Genomic DNA, 26740 nt, shown 5'->3' on the forward strand with positions numbered 1-26740 from the left:
CCTCTCGGGGAGGCTTAGCTTCTTTTAGTGTCTGAGAGCAGCAGTTTATGTTAATAAAGGAGAAAAAGGCTGACATTTCATTGCAGGCTGTCTGGAGTTATGCCAGAAGCACCTGAGGAGGGGGAAAGCAATCACACTTGGTGCTTTGATGCTTCCTGACAGGCACTGTACCCGAGACAAAGGCACAGCATCCTTTGGTGAACTACAATGTCTGAATTATTTTAATAACAGTAATTCCAACACTAATACCTTCAAACAGACATCCACAATGACACCAGTTATGCATAGGTGAACTCACAAATTTATCTGGGACCAAAGCCAGGCAGAATTGGACTCCTGGGGTGCAGAGTCAAACCTGCAGTTGCCAGAAGAGGAGCTGCAGCCCTGAGTTAAGCTGCTGGCCTGAGCTCCAGGGAGTGGGTGTAGAAACCATGGAAGTGATGTGGAAGACCAAGAGGAGGTCTCTGGAGGGGAGGCCAGTGGTTAGGGCTGCTCTCCTGGTCTTCATAATCCCAGAAATTTATTATCTTAATGGTTAAAGTCAGTAAGGGAGACACTTGGGAAGCACCTTACATACAAAGGGGTTCCAGAGTCCAGCAGGACTTATTCAAGATGCTCTTTCTCAAGATTAGGACTTTACAAGCCCTGTTACATGCAGTAGTAATTTACATCATGGGTTAAGTAATCTACCACTTCAAGGTTTGCAGGCAAGATAATCACTGGACAGACACCTCTGTCTCCTAGTTGAGTTCACACAATTCTTAACAACAGGCAGGAACACCAAAAGAAATACACTCAAAGGCAGGTGCTGTTACAGCTTTTTGCTTGTTATTAGACCCAGCACTTTGCTGCAACACAAAGTTCTGCATCCTCCTTTTGCTTAGGGATGTAGCAGCTTTTGTAACTCAAAGAAATCAGCTCTCAGTTCTCTCCGAGGTCCAACCCAGCTCATACAAAACCCGTTTTGGGATTTTCTGCCCACCCCCAACACACACACCCCCCCATTACCCCTCGCCAAGCTTCCAAGAACCGGGCACGCTGGAGCAGGGAGGACGCGGGCAGCTCCGAGAGAGCCCGGACAGAACCCTCCTCAGACCCACCCTACCCCCATCCCTCCAACCCCCACAGGAAAAAAAAAACAACAAAACAACCCCAAAACCCACACCAATCGCCTTTTCTCACTGGATCCGGTGCTCTGGGACCCGTGTAAGGAGCTCCCGGACCCTCCCGGCCTCTCCCGGGTGTTCGGGGCCGGATTCCCCAGTTCCCAGGGCACTGCCGACCCCCGCCCGCCCTGAGGCAATCGCGGACCCCTGGACGGCACCATCCTCCCCTTTCTCGCCCCCTGCCCGGGACTGACATCGAGCAGCAATCCCCTTCTCACCTCCAGCCCCATCCATCCCTACCCAGCAGCGCAATGAACCCTCCTTACCCTTTATCAAGTGGCACAGACGCTCAGGGTGTTCTTCCACACCGTGCTCGGAGAAGAGAGACAGGAAAAACAAAAGAAATGCCAAAAAAAAGCCCCGAGGCAGCGGTGCAGGGATCGTTCTGCTGGGTGTTCACCCCGAATTTGATGTGGTGAGAAGGGTGTTTGTTAACCTTGCACCGAATCCTGCCCCGTGCATCAGCAACACCCACTGCAAAGCCAGCAGACACTATGCCAAAGCATGACACAAACCCAACAGTTCTGTTGAATATTTTAATATCTGCACTGCCTCCATAGCGCAATTAAAGCAATCTTTAAAATTCACTTATTACAAATTTTTCTTTTTTTTTTTTTCCCCAGAAACATTTTTTTTCTTACTTCCTTGCACATACACCCAAACACACTATAAAAACCTCACTCATAACATCAAAGGAAGGGCAATCATCATTCATGTAAACATCTTTCTTAGAGTTATCCATTTTTTAAAAGTCATGAATAAACCTACAGATGTTCAGTAAGGCTCATAGTTCGAGTACAAATATCATAAAACACCTATCAAGTACTGTATACAAGTTAAATACTCCGGGGTTAACTGTTATCACGTGTATAAGCTCACCCCAAGGATTATTCTTTAGCACTTAGTTCTTCAGAACAGAGACACCCAGTAATTATGGGCTAAAGAGTATTAAAATAGCAGAAGGCCCAGCAGAAACTGTTAAGTAATACACAATTTTAGCCTGGATCTTAGCTCAAGAGTTCAACTCAGTACAGTTACAGTAGGAAAAGTTTTCTAGGAGGAAATCTGCAGAAAGGAGGGATAGGTCCTTTTGTACAATTATCATGGAGGGACAAGCTGAGAGGTATGTCCTGAAGATGTGACTGGCCTTGCTATTGCAATTATTTATGACAGCCGTGTGTAATGCTGCATAAATACTTTCCCAAAAGAGCAGGAACAATCATTTGTAATTGTAAAGATCATTTGTTGCATCTCCCCTTTAAAAAAGAAAAATAAATTCACTTACCTATTGGTAATCAGTTACACTTGCATCTTACAAAAAGACACCCTTTTAAATTTGGTTTAGATCTTACTGTAACATTTTTTTTTTAAAATATTCATTCTACCATGAAAATATTTCATACAAACATCATTTTACATACAAATATGTTAAAACCTGTGAAGAGGGTCTTCCCACATTCATGATCTTATGGCTTGAACATTTAATTGCTTAGAATTTTTTGTATATATATTTCTCCTGGAAAAAAAAAAAAAAAAAGTAGTTACAGTAAAACTGGCAGAGGGCAGGAGCTTCAATTGCCTGAAGACAGAAGAGCATCAAGAGAAGGATCCATTCAACACAAAGTGACCTCAGTGTTCAGAAACCTTTGATCTGGGGCAAGTAAACATGCACTCAATCTTGCACCTTTTAATGAAAAAAAAAAATAAAAAATCCCTTATAAGACTGCTTAGAAATGTCCAAAAATATAGTTCTCATGTTTCCAGTAGATGAAGCAGAAGGAACAAGAGTTCTCCCTGGGCACAGGGAGTGTGGAGCCCACATCACTCTGGGCCTCACCCAAATGCTCTGAGCATGGGCCAGTGGTGGGAGTGAGGAACAGACCTCTGATGCAGCACCCCAGGATGTAAGGAGACACTTCAGCAACATGGTTTTCAAAGCAATTTTTTTTTTTTTTTTTAAGTGTTTGGAGGTGAATTCCTCAGGCAGCCACCAGCTCCAGCAATTCCACTGTGCCAGAGGAACATGAAGCAGCAGGTAATGGCTCTGCACAGCTCCTGACCTCCTAACAAGGGCAGTGTTTTCCAAAAAGACTTCCAAATCAAGAGGAAGGACAAAATCACAGAGGTCCCCGGGACAGAAGCAACAGTTCCTGGCACAACCAAAGAGGTGAGGACTGGTTCTGACTGAGGGACATCAACAGTGACAGGCAGGGACAACAACCACATCCAGGGATTCCCCCAGGGCCACTGCCAACTGGGAAACACACAGAGGAGTGGCAATTCCCACCACCACCTCCCAGTTTCTCAGACCAGATGGCTTCTCTGCTCCCTGACTGCCTGGCAGAGGGTGAGAAGTACCTGATGGTGCTCTTGCTTCCACACCACAACAGCCCCAGGAAAGAAATCACAGCCACTGCCAACAGCCTGGGATGGTGACAGCTCTGCATCTGGAGAGGCAGAACTGGGGGGAAGGCTGCCCAGTCACTCCTGAAACAGGCAGCATCCTGAGGACAAGCAACTGGACCCCCAGAGGTCTCCAAACCTGCACGAGTTGCCTCAGAGCTGCAGCTGGGAAAAAGCATGGACCACCCTAGAGGGTGTTGTTGAAACAGGGGGAAAAGTCAGAAGGCTACTGCAGCTCTCACTTTGATCACTGAAGAGCCATGTTTGCCCATTTTCTTTGGCTTTTGCAACAGTTCAGACTGATACGTATTTATGTAGGTTAAGGGGGTTTTTAATTACTAGGGGAAAAAAAAAAAAAAAGCCTTTTTCAGATTTGAAGATAACTCAGGTATTTTAGTAGATGGCCAAGGGTCAAATTATAGCATGAGACTCAACTTGAGACACCCCCCAAAGACCTAAGCCCTTCTCCCTCTTCTCTGCAAGAGTGACCCAGGAGAAGGCAGCTCTCAGCTCTAACTTCTGGTGCTCTCTTGTCTCTAACATGAACTGCTTCTCCAGAAAACTGAGCTTCTGTATTCCAGAGCAGGCAGATATACCCAAGATTTTTAAGAGAACCAGTCAGCAGCCCTTAATACAGGCTGCTTCTCACAAAGAATTCAGGAAACAACCTGATACCAGCACAGAGGAGCCACGAGCAGCACTGCAGACCAAAGGCAGACATTGGGAACTGATTTGTACCAGAAAAAAAAAAAAAAAAAATATCAACATTTCCAGGGTGTCTTATGCCATTCTGCAGTCACGATGGGTACTCCAAGAGCCAGCTGCTCAGCTGACAGGCATCAGCAGTTTCTGTGCCAACAGGACAGGTCTTTGGCCAGAGCCTGAGAAGTGGAGCTCCTTCACTTATTGCATACCCACCAATAGCCAGGTGCATTCAACAAACTCAAATGGATTGCTTTGCAAAACGACTGCTTCCTCTGCTCCAAATTAAAACCCTGTTTTGGTGTGGGTCTTGAGTTGATAACTGGTTTTGCTAAGCTGGTCTTGCTCTCTAGTGAACCCCAGAAGCTGAGCTGCAATACGCTGACCAAGTTAAGGCATTGTTTGGAGTTCTGTCACTAACCTGTGTTTGAACCACACCTCTCAAAAACCTCTAGAGGACACACTGAGCCCTGAGCCCTTTCACTACCCAGTGGTTAAAACCATCCCAACCATCCCCACCCTAACAGACCACAAAGAAAAAGAAAACAAAGAATTCAAAGGCTTGGTCCTGAATCAAGCCAAAGCAGCTTTATAGAAGGTTGGTCACTGAAGAAGGATCTATAGGAGGACCAAAAGATTATAACAGAGCAGAGAGAAAAAGGACAGTTAATGCTAACACAGACAAGAGCCACAGCTGTGGCATACTACCAGGCTACAAGCATCCACAGGAGCAAGAGAATCTGCTTCACTATCACCAAATTTACAGCTTTTGAGAACACACAGAGGATACCTCTGTGCCCTTTTTTAGACTTTTCCCATTTTAGGATGCAACCTTCAAGCCTGATGAACAAAGAGCACCTATCTTGTATTTATCTCAAAAATCAGGCAACACGAAGACTGACAAATCTACTGAAACATAAGCAGCTCCACAGTTAGGAGGAGATAGCAGAGGAATCGGGGACTAATCAGGGATGAACCTGAAGGAGCTCTAGAGATCAGAACATCTTAAGCACGATTCTCCAGAAGGCACAAAGAGGCAAGCAGTCCAAAGCAGGTTATTGAGACTGTGGAAGGAGTCACCATCCATTCACAGCAGGGTTCAATCAGGTATCTTCCCTCCTCTCTCCCCCGTGCTCAAACACAAGCCTTGACTTTGTGAACTTCATGGTCCAGGCAGAATAATCCACAAGGTGCACCAGACAGCTTCCTACCAGAGAAGCACAGCTTTCTGCAAATGGCTGAAACAGCAGTGATCCAAAATAATGACCTGTAGGCACAGGCAGGGAAAGACCAAGACATGCTTATTTCTTTTTGAGGCTGACTTGCTGAAGCTGTGCTGCCTTGGACAACTCTCCCTCCCCTGTGAGGCTCAGTTGTCTCTGCACACTCAGCCAAGTCCCTGAGCTGTCACCTCTGCCAGCCACCTGCCTCGGATGAAAAGCAGAGCTGTGGCCTGAGTCTCCAGCATGAGAAGATGGGTTGTATCAAAGCTCACATTCAGATCTCTGCTGGAAGAGTGTCAAAAAGCCCTGAGCCTCCTTGCCCCCCGCCCCAGCATCAGCACAGAGTGGTTTTTGTGCAAGCTTCAATGGTAAGGTGCTGGAAAAGGTTTGTGATCAGCCACATGGACTAAACAGAGCCTCAAGGTAGGGAGATTCTTATATTAATAATTCCTAACTTTGCAGAGGTACCAAAGCAAGGGTTCTCAGGCTGTGCAAACCAGCAGCCTCATCTTTCCACTTGCAGGCACCAACCCAACACGTTCTCCATGTCCAGCTCCCTGACAGCCAGACACCTCCAACCACTCCATCAGCCAACCAAACTGTGTTGCAGTAGGAAGGTAGGTCTGATTCCCAAATCATTTATGTTACATATATACAAACCTTTTTCAAACTACAAACATTTAAAGAAAGTGTTGCAAATGCATCTGAGTTTTTTCCTAAGCTGCTAAACCCAAAAGAGAGGACCAGAGTCCCAGAAGGGCTCCAGTATCCAGATGACACTTTTTTTTTCCTCTTACACAGCAGCAGGCAGGATCAGTACATTATTGAAAAAGATGCACAACAGTTTCCCTATCCCTGAAAAACCCCAGAACACAGCCCAGCAGATGAATATTCACAAGCCCCCACTGTTGGCTGCAACAAAGCCATAGACTGACTGCTGTTTCTAAATACAAGCAGTGAGTGTTGTTTTTACATTCATTGTCTTTCAAAAACAATCTTTTAATATCTTTTTAAAAAAATCTTATTTTGATATCTCGTACTATAATAATTTACTATGTCTTAAACCAGTACTACTAAAAGACAGCTAGAAGGCTATATTCTTTTTCAACTGAACACACTCCAAAGATACAGCTCTCCTTACTCAAATACTACAGCCTGCCCTCAAACACAAACACCTCCTTTCAAAGAATTCATGTGAGATGCAAGCATCCCATTGCCAGAATTTTTGCCTTGATAACTGGCCATTTAACAGGTGAAATACACATCCCAACTCATGGACACTAAAGCAAGCAATGTGCTTGCCTTTCAGAACTTCAGAACGTCCTTCAAAACGTGAATCCCATTTTCTCCTTTCAGAAAATCTTCATGCAAAGAACAGCTTTGTTTGTGTGTCATGATCAAACTAAATAAAATAAGCCAGCCGTAAAGGCCAGATAAATATTAGGTTTGGACATGTTGCTATACTATTTAGAGAGCCACAGAGACCAACACACAGCACTCTCACACACACACACAAGCCTTTCCACTAGTTAGAAAGGATTTTCTCCTGCAAAAGAGAACCTGTAGAAAGAACAACGTTTATCAGACAAGAGGGAAGGGGAATTAAAACCCAGCCTCCTATATGCTAATAAATAAGCTGCTCTATTGCAAGATTCAGATCAAAGGTTTAAAAAGGCAAAATTATGCTACTATTAGAGAATATCAAAGTATTACTGTTATCATCACAAGTGGCATATATGCAAAATGCAGTTGCACAATAATGCCTAGGCAGATAAGAGAGCAACACTAAGTCTGCCAACTAAAAGTGAACAATATACCCACTTTAGTTTTCTGTCTAGTCTTTTGGCATTTTTGCATATGGTGCAAAAGCAGAAGCTACCAAAGAATATCACATCTTGTACAGAATATTAAATAATTTCCCCAGATAAGACTGGTGCAACACTAGCTAATTTTAAATCTGCTATGAGTAACACGGTCAAACCTAGTTAGTATGCAAGAAACTTATCTCTTAACACAGAATGCAAAGTTATGATGCAACAGCATGAACAATCCCTGGTTGTCCAGTTTTCAGTACAAAGGTAGTGCATAGATCCAAATTTCTGTTTCAGTTTGCCAAACGGAGGAGCTGCTCCCCTTTCACTTTTGCTGGGCAGCCTGGAAAGCTTTCAGTTCCAGCTGGTACCACTCTGGTGCTTCTGGCCCATTTTGCCCAGCGGGGTTGTGATCATATCCATAAGCCACTGTTAATTCCTCATCCTTCTCCACAGCCCTGATAGTACGGATACACTTGATAGGCCCGAAGCGAGGATGGACAAACCTAGGTAAAAACAAAACAAAACAAAACAACACCTCTGCTAGGCTGAACTTTCCACTCACAGCCACTGTTTTAAGACCCTGTTATAGTTTTACAGCTCAGAGTAGTATCACAATCTAATATCAGATGAACAGATTGCTTTGAGCCAAGATTTAAGTAATAAGGGGAAAAACGTGAGACATCCTAAAGCAGCTCTGTGTAGCTTCTGTTCCTTGAAATTTTCAACAGTCCTGTAAAAAAATCACACAGAGTGAAAATCACACTGCCTTATGCCTTGGGCTTGCAGTGGTAAACATCTACAGGACAAAAAATCAGTGTAGATTAGGAGAGTGGAAAGCAGAGAAAATTGCTCTTCTTAAGTTCTTCAGTTGTCTGCCCAACAATTGTGACATAACTCTGTATTTATTCCACCAGAGTCTCATAATAAAGGAAACTAGTTTACTTCATGAAGCAAAACTATTTTCTACATATTCTCTACATGTCTGTTCATTTATAGACTGGTATGAAAATATGCATACTCTGGAGCAAAAAAAAGTTTCAAAAGTTTCCTAGTGCTCTGCACCAACTGCAGAGCAGCAGGAGGCTCTTTGTTTTTTGAGTTTCAGGAATGACAGCATACTTGATGATGTAGTTCAGCAAATACAGTGCAGTTTCCAGGCCAGCTACGATTTAGAGAGCTGTGCTTAAGCATTTTAGAATCAAAAGGAAGCTCCCAGGGCTCATGACAAAACTATCACAGTGGCCAACTTAAGATACTCCATGGTGTCAGTCCCTAGAGGCATCAAGCCCCTGCAGCGCCATCCAACTGGGTCCAGGTGAGCAGGAACTCCTCCAGCACCTGGACCTGTCACCAGGAACACCCTGTGAGCCCAGATTACCTGGCTACAGCCTCTGCTCCCAAAAACTGGACTCTACTTACGGGTCATAGATGCAGTTGGGAGTGAAGGAATGGTTGGCCTTATGCCCCAGGGAGGCACAGTACTTGGCGGCGTGGTTGTAGGGCTCCGGCACGTCGATGACTGTCTCATCATCCAGGGATATTGTGTTTCCATTCAGGGCCCAGTCTCTGCTGTCTACCTGGTTTGCAAGGCAAAAATCCAGCATGTGTGTGGAGCAGTCAACTTTGTCAGCAGTTTGAAAGCAAATGTTGAAATAATATGCAAGTGAATAATATGCACCAACCAACCAACCAAGCAAGCACCACTGTTTTAGAAATACCTCACTGAACAGGCACTTTTAAATGAAATTCCATCTTAAGGGTGGAAAAGGGGTGAGCATAAAATCCTACTACAAGATCTTAGCAAGAGCAATGAAAATTCAGACTGACTTTTTTCTTTCCTTTACCTCCTGGTGTGTAATTCGCACTCCGTTGTAGAAGGACATAACTGTACTGGCTTCTGCTGCTATTTTAGAAAATAATCCTTCTCCAGCACTGGAAATGAGAGAGACATCAACATACACCCTACAAGGTGAAATGGGTGTGGAATTAGTAACTGGAATTAACTACACTTTCCATTTTCAAGAAGTGCTCTCACAACACTATGGGCATTAAGACTAATATTTCAGTATCATAACAAACATAATCGTTACCATCATAACAATAATCACTCAAAACCAGATCATTCTCTTTCCTCTTTTCCATACGTTCTCTCTGTTTTTGGCAAAAGGGAGTTTTGGTGGGAAGTAGGGGCTAATATTACCTATTAGTTTGAAAAAAATTATTTTTTTTAAAGTGCCAATCTACTATTACTTTCCAGTGATGGCTTCCACTCAAATGCACCCCTGAGGTTTTAACCCCTAAACTGAGGTTACTGGTGAGAAGTTTTCAAGGTGATGCCCTAGATCTTCAAGAACTTCATGTAAATTAATGCCAGCATTTTACTAACCACTTATTTAGACATTCCAGGGTGTCAGAAAATGACTACAATTGGGGTTCCTATAGAGAAAGGCTTCTTAAAAAAAATGTCTAGGTAAAAAGAGTAATTGCCATAAAAACAGAATAGCCATGGAAGAGATATCCAAGCCTGACTAAAGTAAGACAATTGCTGAGGAGCTGGTTTTGGCATCCCAGGCTTGTCACAAACAGTATCTCACTTTCCTGGGTGATTGGGATCACCCAATCCTTGGGTGATTGACTCTTGCCCCATCACTACATCTGTAGGCAGAGGAGGACACTTTGTCCAATGCATGGCACCCAGCAAGACACCAACTGCACCTCACTGCAACCTGAATCCAGAAAATAGGGAGCAGCACACTTTTTGGCTCAGAATATTGCAGCTGTGGGATGCTATTAGTGGAGTCTAGGACTTGACTGAATCTCATTGACATGCTAAGAAACTATCCTGGTTTAGTATCTTAAAAAGTAGTGCTGTGTTCTACCTAGAGTGCAATTTAATTGTGAGAATCAGAAAAAAATCTAATCAAGTCAAAAGCTGACTTAAGAGCAGTAGTGGGTTCCACTTCACAAATCCCTAAACATTTTTTTTTCTTTTAAATATTTAAAGTTTCTTTAAAATTAAATTTCTTTAAATACTTACACCATAAATATATAGCAAAAAAAGAAACATGGACAATACTGAAAGCAGGGAGATGAAAATCAGCCTACCTCTCTGACTCATAAGGATCAGGAAGAAGTGCATTTGTAGAAATGCAGGATGAAGTAGATTTGTCAAAAGTATAGACTGGACCTAAAAAAACCCAGAAATCAGAGGAAATAAACTGATTTGCATTAATGAAAGCATGCAACCTTTAAATTAATCAAGATATAAAAAAATTAATATTAATGACTGCAAGAAATTAATGTTATGCTTCAAAAAAAAAATTAATTAAACAGAACTGCAAAAGGTCTTCAGTAAAATACTACTTCTTGATTATTTTTTCCCCCTCAGTACACCTGAGCAGCAGTATTATCACAAAAAGGTGATACAAACTTCCAAAGGAGGACTGGACAGTCTTTCAAAACCAATATGCCCACAGTCTGAAAGCTTCAAAAGGATATATTCAACACCACAGTAAGTATACAAAAATCTTTGAGTATTTCAAATCTGAAAAGTTTTCTAGTCCAAATCCTGATGTGACCTTAGCCAGGAGATAATAATGTTCAGTAATCACAACATACACTTGCTACACTCTTATTTCCTGACATTAATAAGCAACTCAGTGGTACAGCTCTAATTACATCCTTACATCCTTCTACAATCAACTGTCAGAGGACCATCTGGGAGACAGGTTAAGATGCAGGTAGAAATAAGATGGGAAAAAACCCTTACACCACTGTATTATGAAGTCTGGTAAAAGGCCATTGTCCCCAGTGCCCAAGATCTGTCCTCTGTGAAGACAGCTTCCTCCACAGTGTGATTCAATCCTATTTACAAAGCACAACTGGACCCTCTCAGAAGCTGCCTTTTAAGCTACATTTTGGTTTTCTATGACAACTGAGAGATTTAAAAAAATAGAAAGTCAGATGGATTTGCTTCTCAATGCCTTTCCACTGATTTTCATGTTCTTACTTCATCCTGAGTGAGACAACCTTTGCTGGCATAACAGTAAATGTGTTAGCATTGTCCCTCATGGCTCTACCAGCAGCTTCACCTACTTACCTGTTCATTCTCCATGTGCTTTTCTGCCAACTTTGTAAGCTGGAAAAAGAGCTTTTAACTAATGAACTCATTATCTCATCACAGCCAGCCTGTAGAGTTTCTAATGGGGAATATGACAGCAACCCAACTGTTTGCATAGAAAAGCTGGTAGTGAGAATACAAGTTTCTGTCAGCTCAACTTACTGCCTGGTACAACTTCAAACTGAGGTTTCCCATCCTCCACAGATGTCAGAGTTGCCAGTTTTGCTTCTATCATTTCTCCATCTATGAACCTTCCCAAATATGCAGTCTTTCCATCAGGGTACACATAGGCTATTTTCTCTCCAGTCATCTCCCCATCTTCATTCACTTCTCCCACAAGGCTGCCTCCATCCTAAAAGAATGGGAGAGACAGAAAAAGTCAGGGCATTCAACTCCACTTTACCATCTTCAGTAAATACAAAGTATTTTCCCCAACTTTCTGAAGCAGCAATTTGAGCCACATTAAGTTCAGATGCGAGATCATGAAAATGAGTGAGAAATACACATGAAGAAGCTGGATGAAGTCATTCCAGTTGTTATCAAACAGATATAAAATATTAATGAGATGTTCTACATCATGTGAAAAAGGCAAAATCCAAGGTCTTTCCTTCTATGTGACACAAACACTGAGTTTCAATTGGCAAAATTTTTATATGAACAGTCTGCAAACCAAGACCTAAAGCAATGCACAAAATCTGCCCGAGTTTTCTTAGTATGATACTGTGCTGGAGGAAAGAAAAAGTTAAAACAGTGCCTTACTCACTCTTAATTCATGGTACATCAAAATATGTGAGAGTAATAATAATAAAAAACAGAATATGCTGGACAAGTGGTAAGTTTTTCTGTCCCAGAACTCCCCCATGATGTTTGCTGAAAGCCATCAATCAGCAACTCTTTTCCTCTCTACGGTTTACCCATTTTAGCCCTGGGTTTTGCCATCTGTGATTTGCCTGCAACTCTGCTTTGGTGTATTTACAGATCTGCAGAATGACATGCATAGATTAGCACAGGTATAATGACTTTAGGTGTTTATTCCAAAAAGGATAAAAAAAAATATTTTCAAATAATGGCCTGGAGCAAACAGACCTGGTGTAATGTGGAAACAGATTGGTTTAGATCAAGATCTCTGTGCACAGGCTATTTCAGAGTGGCACCATTTTGTTGAAGGATGAAAGAGCTTCAAACTTATCATAGTAAGGAATGGTGAACCTTAAGTTCAAGTAAAAATCTGTGCACATAACATCATGCACAGAAACATGCATTAACAACTGCTTCCATGGCAAAGAATTTCTTGAAACACCTTGCATGCTTTAGTTTAGCAAGATGGCAATGATGAACAACCTCTAAATATCTGCATTTCCACAAGGTACAGCAACACTTTGTCAGCTGGAAGATGAAACAGGAGACACAAGACCTGAAGGGTCAGTTGTGTGTATTTTATACACTGGTACTGAAAAATTGCTATTTGTTTGGCAGCATGAAGCAAGCATTTGTTGATGCCAACATATGCTTCATGGCAACAGTGGAAACTAGTAAATAAAATGAAAAGCCAATGGAAAGCCTTTGAAAGGAATGTGCAGCTAAAGTTATGTTAAATATGCAGCACAGAAACAGGCTGGGTTTTGATCAGCAGGTTAATTACATGCAGATGTTTCCCCTCCTCAGCACAAGGTACAGATTGAAAGATTCAACTCTGGAGTCCTGGGTAAAGCTGAAATTAAAAAACCCAAAACTAACACTACAAAACCCTGAAAAACACTACAACCATAACTGCCAGAGTTTTCCAGAGGAATATCTGAGCATATACAAAGATTGGGAAAGATAAAATTCTGGCTTGCTTAGTGAGCAAAGCACTTCTCCACTCTCCAGTCAGAAATAGCTCTCAAAGCAATTAATTACATCTGGTTTGTTGAGCAAAGCCAGATGTCCCAACACACTCTGTGGAAACAGATCAAGCCTCCTCTCCTAGTTAAATCAGAGCAGCAGGTTGCAATAGCTTGCATGGCTTCCATGTTCCTCACCTGCAGTCAGCACTACAAGGTGGCAAAACCACTGGCCCAGCCTTCTCAGAGAGATGCCCATTTAGGCACTTCAAAGGGGACGGGTTTCCTGGGAGATGGAAAGAGTGGAGGCATCTTGCCACCCTCCTGAATCCTGTCTGCTGGGTAACACGCTCAACACTGCAAACGTTTCACTGTACCTTGGATTATCCAAAATCCGAACAGAGGGATCTTCCACCCAGATTTTTGTGTGTCAGCTTTTGTGTAGTGGATATTTGTTTTAGATGGGGGGAAAGAAAGACACCTGATGGTACAACTCTGCCAGAGAGAGCAGCTGGCCAGGCTTACCGGGTAGTAAATCCAGCAAACTCCATGTCTAATGTTGTCTTTGTACTGCCCTTTGAAGATCAGCCTCCCATCACTGTCATACTCCTGGGCTGGTCCATTCAGCTCTCCATCCACATATGTGCCATGAAGGACTACTCCATCCTCATAGGTGTAGATTCCCTGCCCTTGCAGGGCATCATCAACGTAGTACCCTTCCAGGGTGCTGGCAAAGACAAAAAGAAATCAGCAGTGGAAGACTCTTCAGCTCTCAAAGAGGGGAAACCCAAAGCCTTGACACAGGCACAGCACAACCCTGCTCCTCTGCTCACTGTCCTGCATGTTACTGCCACAGAGAGGCTGAGGAGAAGCATTCAAGAAAGCCAGGTCCTAAGAGGAGGGAGGTGTTGTGGCTGGTTGGTTATTGCCAGGTACCCTACAAGCCCCCCCAAAGCCCACACCACCACCATGGCTTCTCTTCACCCTCCCTGTGGCCTCTCTCAGGCTGCTGCAGGGCAGAGTGATGTGAAAGCTATGCTGAAAGGCAGGGGGGCAGCTGCTGGAGCTCTATCCCTGGGACACAGCTTCCAGCATCTCTCCTCCATCCCCTGACAGGTTATCACTAATCCCTCATGTCTGAAACTCTGATGTGTTTGCCAGTTCAAACCAAACTGGAGGAGGACAAGGGGAAGGGGAGTAGGAAGGTAAACGTGACTTCTCTGGAAAGCCAAGATGAATAATTTATTTAAATGACATTGCTGGGATTCATTTGCAGGCTGAGGGAGCAAATTACAGCAATGAATGGATACTCATGGTCAAACAAGAAATTATTGCTCAAGCAGACTTCTCTCCTGATAGGATTTTCTACCCTCTACATTTGGACCTTCACTAACATCTCTCTAGCAAGATGAAATGGAAGTCCCTTACAGAGGGACAACAAAAAGGCACAAACTCTAACCTGCTTCCAGTTCACTGCCTAGTGATCCACTTCACAGCAATCAGTACTGGGTTTGCTAAAAGCACTCTCATTTTCCCTGTGTCTCTATTAGAATGGTAAACAGCCTGTCAAACAGAACTAGGGCTGCACTTGGATCTGAACAAAAGTACATTTTGCTTCAGCTCTGCCTTGCAAAAATGGGTGCAATAATATCTTGTGATCTGCTTTGCTTCCTTCCTTTAAAACCAGGCTGCTGAGAAAAACTACAAAGAATGAAAGCACGACTGTAAAAGGGAATTGACTCAGTTATTCCTTTCAGGTTAGAACTAGCATATGGAAATACAAACTGTTTAGACACCAGCCAGCTGCAGTACACATAATTTCACTGCATAATTCTCCTGATGCAGATGTCTAAGGTATCAGCCCACACAGTGGATGGGAGGACATGACACCACGTTCTACAAAACTGTACAAAAGAGATTTTCAAGAGCTGTATCAAGCATGTTTTCTCAGAATGTACTTTCTGGTTTTTAAAGCTTCACTCCCTGTTTTCACTTAACAATGGGCTGAAGTTTCCAGGGGGGGGGAAATACAGTACTATAAAAGCCTCAGTGCAAACCAGATGCAGAGCAGGAAGGGGCAGGACAGCTGTTTTATTTTTTTATCAGAATAATTTCTTGATCCAGGTTGCTAGAGCTGCACACACAGCTATGGCACCCCCAGCACGGGGAAGGAGCAGAGCAGATGAGGAAGGCACCAGAAATCTGTGCACCAGCTCAACTATAAATGACACCACTTTCTCCTTTAGTTTATCACAGATCACCAGACTTGAATTTCGTTGGAGCTGGATGCACAAAATCCACGTGTAGGATTACTCTTCAAAAGAAGCAGCCACCCCCAGTTTATGTCATGAAACAGACCCAAAACCCCTTTCTTGTCACTGGTATTAGTTGAAAATAACAAGTTGCTAAATTACAACATTGCTTCAGCACAGGAGAAAATCTCTTTGTACTACACTTTGCATTCCAAACAATGTCCAAAACATCCATCTCTTTCTACATCTAAGGGAATCAAAAGAAAGATACATAATAAAATAGTTCCACAGCTTTCAAAATTGCCTATAGAGTCAAGTTCTTGAAAACTTTTATAATTTTAATATTTTTGAGTTATTTCTACCCTGCTTCCCCCTTCTCTCTCTCTCTTTCTAAGCTCTCAAAGTATGGTGTGGGCAGCTAGATGCCATACTGGCAACTAAGACCTGACCAGCACAAGGAAGAATAAATATCTCCTGTGTCTTGCACAAACAAACTCCACAAACACTGAGCTAGCCTGAAGTTCTCTGGTTTGCTTCCCAGATTATCATATTTGTAATAATGTAAATTTTTACTTAGATGTACTGTCTTCTAATAATCCATTAGGTCTAGAGGGCATCTAGGATACCCACTACCTAAGAAATAAATCAGTGATAACAGCTGGGGAAGGGGGGAATCCTTACTGCAATATCTTTCCAGATATTAAAAATTAATCAATAGATCCCGATCTATTCATCCCTCACTCCTTGGTCTCCCACCTTTCCCTCTACATAGGAACACTGAAAACTTATTAAAAATAATACTGGTCTCCACTGTGCTCTGGGACACACCAGTTTACAAGTTTCCAGTTAAGGCAGAAGAGTAGCTGGAGCTCTGAGCCAAAAAGGGCCCTCCTGCCTGCAGTTATTGCACAGAGTGTTTTGTAAAGTGTGTGTAAAGTTATAGAACACTCCAGCAAGCATGAGGAACCATGAAAGCTCAAGCTCAGCATCCAAAACAGGGAGTATGCCAGGGGTGAAATTGCTGTTTCTGGAAGAATATGTTGTGTTTTGTTGCATTTTTGGAGGAGGAGTTAAAAAACAACTGAAGTGATGCTGCATTCCAAGTTTCCACTCCCTTCCATAATTAACAGGAAAGGGGCAGCTCTCTCTTCCAGTAAAGGGAAGGTTTGCAAACAAGGGAGCCAGGCAGCCAATCCTATTTCCCAGCACTCAAAAAATGAGACTGCTGACACTGCTGCCAGCCTGACAGGACTCTGTTCCCCAACATCAGCTCAGCCACTGGGTTTTACCAGCAGCCTGTGAGGGAAACAGACCCAGCGAGGCTGAAACAACTGAAGTGTTGCACTAAAGCACACACCACACTGCACAGGGAGAGGTGTTTGGAGAAATTTGGGGGATTCCTTTCTTCAGGAACTCACCTTGCCCATGGTACAGGTAGTGGAAACAGCACATCCTGTTTTAAGCCAGCTCATTCTGCCTGCAAACCCTTGTGACACCTGAACCATTCACTGCAGAGAGCAACTTGCTCCTGCTAGCTGGGCAGAGGTAGGGAAACAGCAACACCTTTTGCAGCTCATCACTGCTCAGTTAAGGCTGCTTAGGCTAAATTAAAATAAGCTTAAGGCAGTTTATAAAAATATCCCATTTTCCAAAATCACGTCCCAGACTATTGTTGCATATTTTCATTCTGCTCGTTCCTGAAGCCATACAGTAGACAACTGTTCCATTTTTTTATGGGTTATGACAATTAAAAAAACCCAAGAGTTGGCAACACAGTACAGAAAAGGCTCAGCAGCAGCCTGAGTGTTCCCACAGAGCACTGCCTGTACCCTGGATTACTTGGAGAAGCAGCCCTATGTACAAAATAGTGGGTCAGTTTCTCTGACTGTACAATCAGCAACTGCTCTGCTGAGATCATCAGCTAGCACAGAAGTGTTATGTACATGTGTCCACAGTAATGCTGTCTGCAACTTAAAAAAAAAAAGGCTATTTTAGAGAGGTCAGCTGCTGGGCACTACTAATTTTCAGTTACTCATACAACACTTAATAAGCCCATTACCAAAAACAGTGGGGATTTTTATTTCACCTAAGCTTGGAGGCCTGGCTAGTTTCTACATAACTGAATAATACATTATCTTTACTATGAAAAAAACCTCACAATCACCACTATGAAGCAACTGCAGACAAGGAGCTGACTCACTGAGAGCACACAATACCTCTGCTCCTGCTCAGAAGTTCAGTGAGCAGGAGGAGAGCAGACCTGGCATGACTGTCAGTTTAACAGCTGCTATTCATAGTGCCACCAACAGCTGCAAAACCACCAAGAATCCTCTCATTTTATACATCTGCTCTGCCCTTGGAGGGAGTTCTGAGCAACTGCAAAGAGAAACACTGCAACTGGGGAAAGATGTATGAGGTGTTCATAGTGAAGACTGGAGGAGAAAACAGATGCACAGCCACTGACCAGTTTCACTGTTATGATTCCCAGTGAAGAGACAGGGAATTACAGAGGCTTTTCTGAAAATAAAGAAGGCACAAGCAACTTGCAGAGTATTAGGTGGAGTGGGGAAGAAAACTGTATTCAGCTCAGCCCTTTCATCACCACACAATTTCCAAGAGCAGACAGAGGGAGAGCCTCGCTGCCAAGGTCCTACATCTGCACATGAGGTCTGGCACAGTCCAGCTGTGCTCTGTATAGGGCTATGAGACAAACAAAGAATTCCATGGGCAGTTATGGACCTGAACTTGACAGTCCAAGGTGCTGTCAGCATGGTCTCCACTAGCTCTGACCACCTCCCAGTTCTCACGGTCTCTCATTAGTTCATCACTTCATGGTACTAAAAGAATTAACAATGCTCCCTTCTTCTACAAGGAAACAGCTCCAGGCATCACGTTACATACAAAACCACAAAGGTATGGCTACAGCAGCATCAGGAAGAACTTCCCAGTTTTCATGAGAAAGCTTATCCAGAAACTCAGCAGCACACAATCGATGTAAATCAGTTTTGCATCACTGCAAGCAGGAGGCAGAATAAAGAAGAGAAAGTGAAGAGTCAGTGCCTACCTTCCATCAAAAAAGAAAAACTTGCCACGGCCATTCTTTTCTCCATGGACAAAGTTTCCCTCAAATCTGTCTGTTGATGAATAGGTGACTGTACAGAATCCATGTGGCAACCCATCGTCATCTAGATGCCCTGAAATAAAATCCAGACAAAGAGCAAAGGAACACATTAGACATTATTTAAATCTGCAAACCTGCACTGATTATGATTTGCAAACCTGCACTGATTATGTGGATGCTTGGAATGAAGCACCCCCCTAGGACAAAACAGTCACCCACATCAGAACATTTCTGTCAGTAATAGTGATCAGAGATTGAGCACAACTGAAGTCTGTACTTGTGTAACACAAGTACAGACTTGTACTTGTGAATGAAAAAGGCTAAAATATAATATAATAAAATAACAGGTTTGAGAGACAGGGGAGAGAAGGAGAAGCTAAAAGACATGTCTCTAAAAGAAACAAGGTTCATACTCTTCAAACTTGTGTTAATATACATCTTCAAAAATGTAATTAATTCTTCATCTAATATATGTATTTCCTGGGGAGAGCAGATTAGATTTAAATCTCAGTGCACTAAGTAAGAAAAGTATTTGTCAAAAGAAAAAAACAAAGCATGTCCTACAACACTGTGGGTGTGTCACCACATAATTATATCCACAGCAATTTAAAGAAAAAAAAGCTTTTGGTATCTGTAATATGATGCCCTTGCAACATGCAGTCAATTCACTATTTCTTATTTTAAATGTGATGTGTTCATGTTACATCCTTCTAAAACCTGTTCCCTTTCCTAGCCAGCTCAGTTTACCCCATTACAGCTGCTGCACATGGGGGAAGCAGTGATGATAACTTGCATCCTCTGCTGCATGGGCCTGCATTTTACAGAATCCAACTGGCCAGCTCTGATTAAATTAAAGCATAATAAGGCTCCACCCTGCATTTCCATCTGCCTCTTCAAAGGCAAAGGAAAATGGAAGAAGAGTGTTTTAAACAACTGTTATGGTCTAGTTTCTCTGGGTGAATGTGGAGTCCTTAGCACTGTGCTGGCAGAACACTGCTCTGACCCCACAAGGAAGATGCTCAAGCTCAGCAGGGATGCTTTCAGCACACCAGGTGAAGGTGTAACAAGCTCCCTGGGTGACATTTTGGCAGGTATCAATTTTCCACGAAAAAACTGACTAATAAATAAAAGCTATAATATGTTCTTCCACATTTCCAAACAAAACTGACCTCTGATCCCTCAGGTCTCTTGGTGAGGCATACAAAGCCTATTAAAAACGAGAGAACACATGCATTCTACCTGCTCTGGGTCAAGCTCTTCCCTGGCCAAATTTGCCCTAAACTGAAAAGATGGAGCACCCATATGGAAAGGCAGAAACAAACTCCAGGAAGCAATTTCAGGCCAGGTTGATGCAGGCAACTTTGGTATTACCAGATCTCAAGTCCTATGCCCAGAGAGTCTTCTCACCCACCCATGGATCTTCAGAAGTCCATCTATTCACATCCTGATTCCAAAGAGGTCCATGGGGTTCTGTGGGTACCCTGAGGACACATCCATGCCCATGGGTTCTTCCCACATCACCATAAGCTTCCTTGGTATGGTTCACAGCCCCCCAAGAACATCACAGACAGGGCATGGTAAGGATGGGGGGCAGCATCTGGTTAAGAAGTTCTCCTATAAGATGCATGACCTGCCCTAGCACTTTTAATACCAGAATGATTGACAGAAGAATGCCATACAGCACAGGATACTTTTAGGATATATTTCCAAACTTCTGCCTAAAATTTCATTAAATTAAATTAAAAAATGAAGAAGAGGAAAAAACAAAGAAAACAAAATAGATGAAGGAAAAAGAAAGACCTAAGTGAACATTCCTCAAAGTAACCAGCTGTGCAGGCTTATTACACATCTCCTGCATTTATTACATTAAGTACAGAAATGCACCTAAATAGAAGGTATACAGAAAAAAATGATGGTGAGATATTTGAAGTCATCCAAGATACTCTCCTTCTCACTTCTGATGTTTGCTCCCCAAAGTTTGTCTCGTGTCTGCCCAGCACCCTCTGCAAGTAGAGCAAATCACTCACTTGGCAGCAAACCCTTCCCCTCTTGTTTGTCACAAAACCTCAGTGAGCTCCTAAGTTCCCAGTAAAAGCTAAGACTGAACACAGTCACAGGTTTATAAAATCAATAAAAATAATCAGACACTGCTTACTGTTGAAACTGGAAGAGGTAAAGAGTAAAAGGAAAGAGCAAAAGTAGAGGGGGGAAAAAACCCAACAACTACATCAGGCTTCTAATAACTTAGAAAGGTTATTTTTAAAGAGGAGGGACAGTGTGCTACTCTCTCCCAAAAGAACAAAGTTTTTTTCCCCCCCCCCTACTCAGTCAGGACACCTCTCTTTGTAGCAGTGAAAGGTTTTAGCAGTTACATCAATTTAACTAAAAGGTCAGTGAAATTTCTGATGTGGATGCCTGTTTAAGAACAGAAAAAGCTATGTCAACATTTATGGCTTTCATTAAAGGCTTCAGTTTCATCAAGATGGGAAGTGAATATTGGTGTAAGTTAAACCCTTAACAATACAGTACCAATTTCCCTCTTAATGTAGGAGCAAAACTACTACATAACACTGGGACTGGAAAAAAAATACACTTTTAATACGTTATACTATTAAAAATTACCCATACAATCCTGCAACTTTGTTCTCTGTGACTATTCAGGTTTGTCAAGATGTTACTGGAATGTAAAGCCCAACACAAAAGCTGCTGTGCTTATACAAAACACTCATGTCATGACTTTTGCAGGGTAGGATACAGTCTATCCCAGAGATTTAAATGGTCAGCTTTGATTCAATGGCCTCTATACAGACTCTTAACCTCAGCCATAATACAAAGAATCCAGTTCTTTTAATATGCTGAGATTTTCCTCTATTGAAAAAAAAAAAAAAATCCTTCAACAAAACAAGAGAAATTCTCAGTATCTCTTGACATTTGATGAAAAAAAAAAAAAAGCAATTTCATGTTTAATCACAAAGGTGTAACTTTTCCTACATGGCTGAGGGCTTAGGCTCTGTTTTGGATGAAGTTAGTGGAAAAAATCCTCAATATTCCAGTGGGAGCAAAGCAGAGTGTTCCACTTCCCTTTTTTGCCTCTCTCCTCTAATGTGAAAGAAATTTTAAAAATATATATTTAAATTACTGTAAAACCTCACTTCTGTTTACTTTAACAGCCTCTCAGTATCTTCTTTCAAGCTCTGACCATGACATTTTCAAGACAAGGAATTACACTGAAAGGGCATAGTTCACAATGCTTCATGATGTGGCCACTTCCCAAAACCACTGGCACACACAACCTGAAAAGTCCTTTACTGTCAGTATCACTACTACTTGAACAGAAGATTTAACAGAACAAGTGTGCAACACCAATAAAGGATTCTGGTCACAAAGATGCCAGATATGGAGGTTTTAGAGATATCAATAAGCAAATACCACCACCACCTGCCTCAAAAAACAAAAAAACAGAACAAAACAAAACCTGTGCTGATTTCTGATATATTTTTAATTTTCTTCGGGGTAAGTGCAAAAATATCCAGCCATCCTATTCTCCCCCAAACCTATTCTATTCTCTCCCAAATCCTATTCTCCCCCTCTGATTCTCTATCACTCAGAAAAACACATACTTCTACATAGACTACTGAACAACATAGGCTTTAAAAATTCATCACCTTAGCCCACAGCAGTACTAAGGAAATCCACGATAGGGCAGAACTCTTTATACCTGTAAGATAAACTCAAAACTGTGACCCTCTGCCCACGACATGATTATAATCCATAGATTTAAGGAAGAGAAGGGAAAACACCTATCTTTAGGGCACAGAGCACACCCCATCCACACCTCACAACCATGCTTTACACAATGCCACTTCTCTTTGGCTCTGTCACCATGTCCCTAGACAATAAATCCAGATCCTAGCAGCAGCTGCTTAGCTGGCATCTCTTTTGGGGCTAAGCTGCCGTGCTCCCTGTCCTCCTGGGAGGAACGTGCAGCCTGAGGCCTAATCCTCCTTCCATACAGATCCCAGCCCTGAGAATCACCGGCACCTCCTCACAGGGATGCTCCTCACTTTGTGTTCAGCTCAAACAAATGACAAACCCAGGGCTGCTCCTTTCTGCTTTGGGGAGCTGGTCCTGCCCTGGGCCACCCATCCCTGCTCCGGGAGCCTTCTGGGGTGACAGGGAGCAGTGGGGTCACCCCGCTGTCTCCCAGGGTTTCCAGCAGCGATGCCTTCCAGAGGAAACGTGTCCTACCCCTCTTGCACGGTTACTTCTCCGTCCACAAAAGGAAGGCTCAGTGCCTCTGACTCAGGCCTTCCCGCTCCAGCAGGGATGGCTCCATCCCAGCGCTGCTGCCCATCCACACGGACGCAGCCACCTCCTCCGGCTCCCGTTTCCTGATCCCTTTCCCACTCGCACGAAGGTAACTGCAGCCTCCGGCAGAGCCTGGCAATCGCCCCCAAAACATTCCCCAAGGACGGGCGTGCCTTGGGACGCCAACCAGCCGCGAAGCAGCCAGCTGGGCTCCGGGAAGAAGGATCCTTCTCCTACAAACCTCGCCGCAGGACACGGGCGGGCGGCTCGGAGGAGCCGGGACAGCGCAGCCCCCCCCGCCCCCTGGAACCGCGTACAAAGCCGGGCACCGGGCAGGACTGGGGATACCACGGCAAAGCACCCTTACGTTTTTTATTTAAAAAAAAATATTTTTTTTTTCTGGTTAAGAGCAGAGGAAGCTTCACCATCTTAGGCTGGCGCTGCAACGCTGGGGCGGCGGCCGAGGTACGGCCAACCCCGCCCTCCTGGAGCAGCCGAACCGCCAGCAGCCCCTCACCGGCAGCGGCCCCGGCCCCGCACCCCGGCAGCCGCCCCGCATCCCGGTAGCCACCCCCCCCCCACCTCCCGGACACACACAGCCCCGCATCCCGGCAGCCGCCCTGCGTCCCGGAACCCACACCGTCCCGCATCCTAGCAGCATCCCCCCCCCCCCCCGTCACACACCGCCCCGCACCCCGGAACCCACACCCCCACCCCCGGTCCCATATCGCCCCGTGCGTGGCGGCGGCGCGGCCGTTGCATAACCCCGCTGATGTCACGCGCTGCCGCCGGCCCCGCGCGCCTCCCGCCTCGCACCCTCCCGGTACCTCCCGGTACCGTTCCAGGACGTCTCTCCCTCCCCCTCCCACTCCCCCCGGCCGCCGGTGCTGCCGCCTCTCCCATCCCCCGCCCCGGGGCAGGCACCTTCCACGGTCTCCTCCAGCGTCTCCTCGTCGCTGTCCATGGCGGCGGCAGCGGCGGCGGCAGCGGCGGGCGGGGCGCAGACACGGGAACCCGGGGCGGGAGCGCGCGTTCCGCCCTGCCCCTTTTCCCGCCTCCGAGGGAGGGGCCGCGCCGGAGCTCAGCCCCGTCCGGTGGCGGGGAGATGGAGGGGGGGGACCGGGAGGGTCAGGGTGGCCGCGGGAGGGGAGTGTTGGAGGCGGAGGAGGGCGCGTAATTTATACACAGGCGCTGTGCCCCGCCGGTAAACGGGAGCAGCGCGGGGGCCCGGGGGTGAGCGTCCCGGAGCCTCCCCTGCGGGACCCCTCCTGACGGAGTGCCGGCGGTGCTCCAGGAACGCAGGCGGAAAGCGTTAAATTTCGCCCGAAAGTCGGCACAAAACAGAGCTGGGGCCCCCCAGGGCACTCGGTCTCTCCCAGGGCCAAGGCAGCACCCTCCGGGATGCCGCTCCAAACCTGCGTTCAGCCCCTCCTGTGGATGGTCGATGGAAGTGGTGCCCCTTCTGCCTCCCCACACCGAAACTCCTCTTACCTGCTGCTCTTGACACTGCGGGATTAAACTGCCAAAAATACCCGGGCTCTGAATCCCAGTTTCTGCAGGAAGAGCGACAACCCCAAGTGTGGGCGCAGTTTCCAAGCTCATATGGGGATGCTGCTGTCTGTCACCACACACCCCGGGGGACTGCAGGGCCCTCAGTCTCTGTTACAGCTTGACAATGTGCAGGAATCATCCTAAAGGAATCACAGAATCATGGAATGGTTTGGGTGGAAAGGGATTTTAAAGCTTACCTCGTTCCAAACCCCCTGTGACGAGCAGGGACATCTCCCACTTGACCGGGTTGCTCAATGTCCTCTCCAACCTGGCCTTGAACACTTCCAGGGATGGGGCAGCCACAACTTCCCTGGCTAACCTGTTCCAGAAAGGCAAAGTGTTTCTAGGTCTTCCAGATGGCTGTCTTGGGAGTTCAGGAACTATCTCCATCCTACCGGAGATGACCCAGACAGTCGGGGTCTGGGGCACATCATCTGTGAGGTGAGGCTGAGGAAACAGGGATTGTTCAGCCTGGAGAAGAGATGGATTCAGGGAGCCTCCAGCACTTAGAGCAGTACAACCCAGAAAAAAGGCTCTTGCCAGTGGTGGGAGGAGAGGAGGCAATGGGCATTACTGAAAAAATGGGAGTTTTAGGTGTGACAGAAGGAGAAACTTGAAGACAGCCAAGCAGTACAGCATGATGCCCAGAGAGGTTGTGCAGTCTCCATCCTTGGAAGCATTTAATGACTGACCCCATAAAGACCCCACAGCCTGATCTGACCCAGGAGCAGCAGGGTGCAGTAGGGACCTCCTGGGGTCCCTTCCCACCTGAAGGACTGGGTGAGGCTGTGCTGAGCCAGCCACCTGTGAGCTCAGGCACAACATCACAGGAGGAAAACAGGACAGCCACAGCTTAGTGAAAGCCAAATAATTAGATATGTCTGCAGAAAGAGAGTCTGGAACTCTTTAAACAGGAGAATAATGAGGTTAGTATTTGACCTAATTTACATGAGAACTTATAACATATTGGTCTCAAGAGCTCTGGAGAGGAATTGAGACAACAGAACAGAAGGGCTTGCTTCTGGATCATAGGTGGGTAATTTGACTAAAGGACAGCCAGTTTTTGCTGTTTAGGAGAGAGGGTTTATGGTTTAAAGCCCATATACTTAATTCAGATCTCAACCCAAAAGGGAAACTGAGGCACGGGATAGTAGTTTTCCTTAGATCTTCAGGTTTACTTTGTGCAAGCACAGTAATGTTGTGTTTCAGCACAACAGGAACCCCTGTGCAATGTCTGCTTTATTTCACTGTGAGTCACTGATATTCAGCACATACCCAGTGCTGAGGGCTGTGCTTGAGGTATTAACATCTCTGTTAAGCAGAAAGGAGATGAGGATGTGGATCTGGAACACTCAAAGGTAAGAAGTGACCAGTGACAGCACTGCTGTTACCTTACCTGCACTAAGAAAGTGCAGACCAACAGGACCTTTTAAACATGGGAGTGTGGTGAGAAGCTCATCAGGATGTAGAATAGCAGCATTTATCATAAAAGCACACCCTCCCTCTCTACCTTTTGCCAAAAATATCACCAGGCCTGTTATCATTTCTGCATTAGGAGAACTAAGAGACTCAGACTGAAACTATGAACACGTCTGGTAAATATCAAGTACTGGATTGTTGTCAAGAGTCCTTAGCATGAGGCAGAATTTTACACATTGAAAGCATAATCTATTAACTTCAAATACAGAGGCAAGAACAGCACAGCAACACTAAATTAAAACGAAGGCAAACACAGTGCTCTGGCATTTCATGGTGGTTATTAAGAAGCAGGGAAAACTTAGCTCTTTCCACTGTCTAAACAGCCAAGCAGACATGTTTGGACTCACAGAATGTCCTCACATCATTAACCATTTTTCAAGTTTGTTCCAGCTGCTAGGAGCTGGTTGTCTTTTTTATTTTCTTCTACACAGGGGCTGAATGTTGCCCTGCCCTTCTTAAATGTTAACTCTGCATCCAACAGCCTGATCTTATTTTTGTTTATGCAATCCCTTGAATCACCTATTATTTAATGCCAACCTCTTGGAGGAAAGAAAGAAAGAAAAAAAAGCTTAAATCTCCCTGCACTGCTCAGGTACACCTCATAACAAATGGTTTTTGTCATCTTTAAGTAGGACAAGCTTTATGAAGACAGAAAAGGGAGTGTCTGCTTCCTGAAATTACTTGCAATACTAAAGAAATAACCCTTTCAACAGTCCAGGCTGTTGCTTATTTAATCTGCAATTTTCTGTTTTTACAAGATACTGTGGTTTTTTTTGTT

The 26740-nt window shown here is 44.4% G+C and overlaps 1 protein-coding gene across 1 annotated transcript; it reads right to left on the reverse strand.

Moving 5' to 3' along the window:
- Positions 1-1688: 1688 nt before the first annotated feature.
- SETD7 (SET domain containing 7, histone lysine methyltransferase) lies at positions 1689-24000 on the reverse strand. The gene is made up of 8 exons (XM_030450389.1): positions 23857-24000; positions 18568-18697; positions 13777-13978; positions 11591-11780; positions 10414-10495; positions 9153-9270; positions 8728-8885; positions 1689-7811 (listed from the first exon to the last, which is right to left on the reverse strand). The coding sequence occupies exons 1-8, from the start codon at positions 23894-23896 to the stop codon at positions 7631-7633; spliced, it is 1101 nt and encodes a 366-aa protein (XP_030306249.1). The 5' UTR covers positions 23897-24000; the 3' UTR covers positions 1689-7630.
- Positions 24001-26740: the final 2740 nt, after the last annotated feature.

This window comes from Calypte anna, chromosome 4B (assembly GCF_003957555.1).
Source record: "Calypte anna isolate BGI_N300 chromosome 4B, bCalAnn1_v1.p, whole genome shotgun sequence".
In the NCBI taxonomy this organism is placed as follows: Eukaryota; Metazoa; Chordata; class Aves; order Apodiformes; family Trochilidae; genus Calypte; species Calypte anna.